General features: G+C 49.2%; 2 protein-coding genes across 2 annotated transcripts; both read right to left on the reverse strand.

Annotated features, from left to right (window-relative positions):
• Positions 1–604: 604 nt before the first annotated feature.
• EURHEDRAFT_405147 (spore-specific catalase CatA) lies at positions 605–2876 on the reverse strand (the record flags this gene model as incomplete). Its single annotated transcript, XM_040780366.1, has 3 exons — positions 605–2161; positions 2216–2641; positions 2697–2876. The coding sequence occupies 3 exons, from the start codon at positions 2874–2876 to the stop codon at positions 605–607; spliced, it is 2163 nt and encodes a 720-aa protein (XP_040636335.1).
• Positions 2877–3246: 370 nt separating this feature from the next.
• EURHEDRAFT_189666 (AFG1 family ATPase) lies at positions 3247–5501 on the reverse strand. Its single transcript, XM_040777904.1, has 3 exons — positions 5024–5501; positions 3990–4957; positions 3247–3937 (listed from the first exon to the last, which is right to left on the reverse strand). The coding sequence occupies exons 1-3, from the start codon at positions 5391–5393 to the stop codon at positions 3638–3640; spliced, it is 1638 nt and encodes a 545-aa protein (XP_040636336.1). The 5' UTR covers positions 5394–5501; the 3' UTR covers positions 3247–3637.
• Positions 5502–6000: the final 499 nt, after the last annotated feature.

Raw genomic sequence — 6000 nt, forward strand, 5'->3', positions numbered from 1 at the left:
TTTCTAATTTCTCCTTTTCCAACTTGAGCTTGGCCTTTTGCTGTCGTTGTCAATGCACAAATGCGCATCTCCGGCTATTTTTTTTGCGTCTGCCGTGTAACACGCTAGCTCTGTGGTATGCAGCTTGCATTACTGGCAATGCAATGCCGCTGCTCGAGAATGTAGGTGATGTGATTCCCTCCGGCAACGCTTTGTTGATCCGGAGTATCAATTTGCATGAGGCACTGGCTACCATGTGTAGCAGCATGTTTGGGATTCCTGTTTGACACGGCCTGTCAGGTATGGGTTGATATCATGAGCTATATTGCTGCTTGTCTGCGTATCGGTCATTTTTCTCTTTGGTCATGGTTGTGCAATGAGCCCCTGTATGCAGTTAGCTTTGGAGGATGCTTCCATTAGAATCATGCGCCGTTTCGAGAGCTATTGCTGCTGGGGACACATTGCTGGTCATTCGGCCGGTAGCAGTATGTGTAGCACATCGGTAGCACTTGCACGGGATTTCAAAACCTTTGGAGACGGACAACGGCATTGGACTTAGATTCAATAATATATCATTATGCATAGATTACAGACTAAAAATATATATAGGTATCTCTGAACTAAATTAAGCAGCTATCTCATCACTTAATCCATCCAACTCTCTCTCCCAGTTACGGTGTCTCGAAATATTCCAGATGAATTGCTCTGCAAGACCCTTCGAGTCCTTGGACACATCCGATACCTTGAGCAAGTCACCGGGGCTTCCGTGACCAGTAACCACACCATAACTTTCTGTCACATTACCCTTCGATGCAGCAGCAAATTTGACAGCATCTAAGTCAATCCGCTTCGCGATGAGATCGACGGCCTCGTTCAAGCCGGCAATCGCCTTCAGATGCGCAAACGATTCTGTGATCCAGTGCTTGGCCACTCCGTTCTTGCGAAGCGCCTCGATATGTTTGCCGCCAGGAAGGAAGACAGCATCGAAAAGGGTCGACCGCATGCCTGAGAAGTGATGGTCGGGAATGACAGTCTCGCCAGATTCGGCCTGGACACCCTGGCGCTGTGCACCAATGGTAAAGACAAAAGCGTTTTGTTTCTGGAGGACCTTCTTAATGGCCGTGTAGGCGGTGTAGTCGAAACCGTCGGCTAACAGGACGGCGATACGACGGGTTGCAATGGTCGGGGTTTCCGGGAGGTATTCCAGCTGACTCAGGCCCTTTGCCTTCTGACCCTTGTTCTCTTTGGGAGCTTTGGTGGGCTTATCACCGCCTACATTCTTCGCAACGGTCTGTGCTAAGTCAAGATCGATGTAAGTCAGACGCTCCGACATGCGCTTGTAGACCGTAGGATCATCGCAGTGGTCCAGCTCGAACGAGAATGCCTTGGCCGAGTGAGTTTTCTCGATATCAGAGAGAGAATTGTAGTACAGTTGCGCTTGGTTGTAGTGCTCCTTGAACTTGTGAGAAAGCATGCGAGCTTTCTTGCCCTGTATCTTCTCAGGGTACGAAGTAAAACCGCCCTCGGATTCTGGCGCGGGAGGATTGGCTTCGAAGCGGTTGGGCCAGTAGTTGACCTTGCCCTTGGTGATGCGGTGTTTCATGGCTCCATCACGGTTAACAAGGCTCAGATATGGACATACTGGTCGATTGATCGGTAACTCTTGCCAATTAGGGCCTAAGCGGGAGATCTGCGTGTCAAAGTACGAGAAATTCCGGCCCTGAAGCAGAGGATCGTCGGAGAAATCAATGCCAGGTACGACGTGGCTGGTGCAGAACGCAACCTGCTCAGTCTGAGGGAAGAATTCATCGACATTTCGGTTGAGTTCAAGTTCACCAAAGTACTCGATGGGCACCAGATCCTCAGGCCAGATCTTGGTCGCGTCCAAAATGTCGAATTCGAAGTCATCTTGCTTTTCTTCGGGAATAATCTGCATTCCAAACTTCCATTTGGGGAACTGGCCGGCATCAATGGCATCCATAAGGTCCTTGCGGTGGAAATCCGGGTCCTGACCAGCGATCTTCAAAGCTTCATCCCATACCAAGGAGTGAACTCCAAGCTCAGGGGTGAAGATAAACTTCACAAAGTGACGCTTGCCCTCGGAATTAACCAAGGAAAAGGTATTGACACCGAATCCTTGCATCATCCGGTACGAGCGAGGAATTGCTCTGTCAGACATGATCTAGTAGTGTTTCGTCAGTACTTGCACCTCGTTCTCTAGAGTAATATCACATACCCATTGTTGCATGTGCGAAGTTTCTGTATGCATATAGGCAAAATCCCAGAAGTTGTTATGTGCACTCTGCCCCTGGGGAATTTCATTATGCGGTTCCGGCTTCACGGAATGGACAACGTCCGGGAATTTCATAGCATCTTGGATGAAGAAAACTGGAATGTTGTTCCCAACGATATCCCAATTACCCTCGGGTGTATACATCTTCAATGCGAAACCACGGACATCCCGAACGGTGTCTGCACTGCCCTTGCTTCCCTGTACAGTCGAGAAGCGCAGGAATAATGGGGTCTCCCGGGAAGTGTCTGTCAAGACACCTGCTGTGGTGTAATCTTTCGCGCTCTTGTGGAGTCTAAATGTACCAAAGGCCCCTGTACCACGGGCATGGACAACACGCTCTGGAATACGCTCATGGTCGAAGCGCATAATCTATTGCCAATTAGTAGCTATTCTTGAAAATTTAGCAAGTGTTTCGGGAACCAACCTTTTCCCGAGCAATCTGATCCTCTAGCAACGAGGGGCCACTGTGATTCTCATCGGCTACGCGCAGCCAGTTATCCGTGTTCGAGATCTTGATCCCATAGTCGGTAGTCATATGCTTCTTGTTGTCTATCTCGACCGTATTCTTTTGGAGGTCAGCGACCTTGGTGTCTGCCGATGTCATGGTGAAATACCGATAACAAGTCTAACAGGGGTATAGAAAAGAGATTCGTCAAAAGCTAGCAACAAAAGTTGTCAACAGGCAAGACAAACCATAAACCACTACACTCAGCGAACACCGGCCCATATTAGTACTATTCTCAGCCAGCGCATTTCTAATTCTCACAGGCCGGAGACCTTCTTTACGTCAACCTGTCTAATGATGTAACGTTTCTAATCCGCCATTCGATCCCAATAAATCCGGGGTTACTCGACAGACACACTTTAGACGCATTCGTTAATCAGCATTGCAGCTCTCGACCAGTGACCGACTCAGGGGTATGGCCCATTGGCGTAGAGTCGATATGTAATCAGTGTTCTTTTTGACCAGCTGAAGTGTATGTGGGGAGCGAGGGGAAGAAAAAACAAGGAACAGGAACGGTCCGCATTGCAGACAGTGACGAAGTGACGTTTTCGGACGAGAGTCGAGACAGATGGAAGTTAGTAATGCGATGCCGTTTCAGGGAGACGTTGTGTTTCTTGATTCGGATGAATGACGTCATCGACTTCCTCCCCGATTTGGAACACCCGCTGGAGCAAATCATGAGAGACCGATTGATCAGCAGTAGTGTGTAGAGTAATACTCTTGTATCGTAGTATCGCTGCATAGTACATTGCAATGGTATACAGCGTGTTCTAGCAATGTCTATGGCCCCGTCTAGCCTGTCTATATAGTATATACACAGGGACCTTATGTACAGAAAAATGATAGATAAGAAAGAGAACCTACATCTTGTGCTCGCTCTGTTTGTCATCCACAAACATCCCAACACCTAGTCCTCTCTCTACCCACTCCTTGCTGCCCATCTCTGCCAATCGGGAGAGCGCACGAGCAAAAGCGAACCGCTCCTCATCACCGCTGAAGATCGAAGTAGACTTGAGAGCCTGCACGGAGAGACCCAGGTCGTCCATCATCATACGCATTGCATCTGAGAGATCTTCGCCGTCATCAGTGGAACTCTTGGCTTCGGATTCGGAGATAAAGAGGTGAGAAAGAGGGACCTCCGTCGTGAGCACTAATTTGGCCTATCGCGAGTCAGCATGTAACGTCTTGCATGGTTCATGAGTGATAACTTACCCTGCCCTCATAAACGGCATCAATGAAAGTGATGAATCTCCGTGCCAAATCACGTTCATTGATGGACATCCCAGGGACATCAGTCACGATAAAGGCATCGTAATTTCGAACTAATTCGATATAATCGGCCGCACCGGTGGCACCTCCCAGCAGCTGCTGGAATTTAAACTGCGCAGCGCGGCCACTGGCCAGGGGAACTTCAATCTTACGTCCCCAGACCTCCTGCGTCGCAGGGTGTGGAGGGTCATTGACCGTATCACCCAAGAAGTCGAACCATTTCTGCACATGTTGTTCTGCCTCAGGTCCAAGCGGATGGTGGTAAACACCGGATGGTGGACGGGGGATTTTACGGTAGTCTGTGGGCGAATTGAGATTGATCACACCCAGCGCTGTCTTCAAGAGCTTGATGCAAGGAATGAATGACTCGCGCTGGATGCCGTTCTTGTAAAGTTCATCTGGATGTCTGTTGGAAGTCGTCACAAGAACAACTCCATGAGACATGAGAAAGTCGAGAAGCCTTCTCAAAATCATGGCATCCGCAACATCTGTACATTGAAACTCATCAAAGCATAACACACTGGATGCCTCAGCAATATCTGCAGCCACCAAAGGCAATGCATCGATGTCATTGCCGTGCTTCATCTTTGCTTGATGCATGCGCCTGTGTACATCCTGCATGAAGTTGTGGAAGTGAATCCGCGTCTTAGCTCCGATGTTCGGCGGCAACGTTTCGAAAAATAGATCCATGAGCATGGTCTTCCCACATCCGACATCACCAAACATATACAAGCCCTTAGGGAGGTCTTCGGGGATGGTTGGTTCATCGGATTTTTGACCGCCACCAAACAGAGAACCGAAAAATGATTTCTTGGGCTGAAGGTCGAGCGACTGGACGCTGGGGTGGTTAACTTTAGGTGGTGTATACGACTTGAGGTTCTCGAAAAGAGCCTGGAGGCTTTCAATGATATCTGAAATACGCATAAGGGTCAGCTGTCGCCCACACTCGTCACCCAAAGTCCAATTCTGGCACCTACGTCTCTGATACGGGTCACTCCGCAATCGGCCCTGCGTAATGCGATCTTCATATTCCTTCAACGGGCCATCCTTCGGTACCGACTTCTTCAACTCTCCTTCGCCTTCGCCTCTATTCTCGCCCACTGTCGCAAACCGTCGCACATGCTCGCAAGGCTGCATCAAACCCTTCAAATTACCACACTGGCGCACATCCTGACCCGCTGTGTAGCCCACCGGTCGACGTCCTTGCACGCCATGTAGACCCCTCCTGGACCCCGCAATGCGCACTCGTCTCGGTGTACTCGGCCGCGCAGGCGCTGCGGGAAGCCCTTTAGGCCTAAGTGCGCCATGCAGACAATCCGCGCAGAGTCTTGCAGTTGGCGGGCTCATTAGGAATATCTGTAAAATTGCTTATATGCAGGTAGCCGCCTTATCGTAAAATAGTCCCAATCCGGCCTCTGAGGAATTCTGGTAACCGAGGTTCCTTGTCGGGGATCGGAGGCAACGAACTGATTCGATAGGGTAGTATCGAAATCAGGTCAAAAAAACAAAGAGCCAATTCTTCTCAGCAAGAAGGATTTCCAAGCATAAAGAACGAAATATGGAATGCGAATTGATGATCTTCAGAGCATCCCACGAGCGAATTGTTGGAGTAATTGCGGCGAAAAAGAACCGCGGAGGAAGTCATGTGACTATGGGTCGGCAATTGAAACGGATAAACCAATAAGGCGGTTAACTCCGAGTCGGGGAAGTCGGGGAGTCGATTATCCGGACTGCACGAGGCTATATATGAAGAAGAAACTTAGATTATACGGAGGGTGACAATGATATCTATAGACACTGTAGATGGTAGAATGAGTGCTTGGCTATCTAAACGAGTGTGTGTGTCCGTATATGAGGGATCTGTCGGCCTTGGTAATCGGACAAACTATTGATCCACCTCGACTTTCATCACTCCCCTTCGTACAATCGCCGCGAACATCAACCTAACTAATAG

This window comes from Aspergillus ruber (genome assembly GCF_000600275.1).
Source record: "Aspergillus ruber CBS 135680 unplaced genomic scaffold scaffold00026, whole genome shotgun sequence".
In the NCBI taxonomy this organism is placed as follows: Eukaryota; Fungi; Ascomycota; class Eurotiomycetes; order Eurotiales; family Aspergillaceae; genus Aspergillus; species Aspergillus ruber.

Excerpts from the sequence above, each read along its gene's own strand:
- EURHEDRAFT_189666 (XM_040777904.1), bottom strand. The coding sequence starts at position 5,393 with ATGAGCCCGCCAACTGCAAGACTCTGCGCGGATTGTCTGCATGGCGCA. Across the intron at positions 4,958-5,023 it reads GAGTGACCCGTATCAGAGAC|ATATCATTGAAAGCCTCCAG; the intron begins GTAGGTGCCAGA and ends TGCGTATTTCAG. Across the intron at positions 3,938-3,989 it reads ATGCCGTTTATGAGGGCAGG|GCCAAATTAGTGCTCACGAC; the intron begins GTAAGTTATCAC and ends GACTCGCGATAG.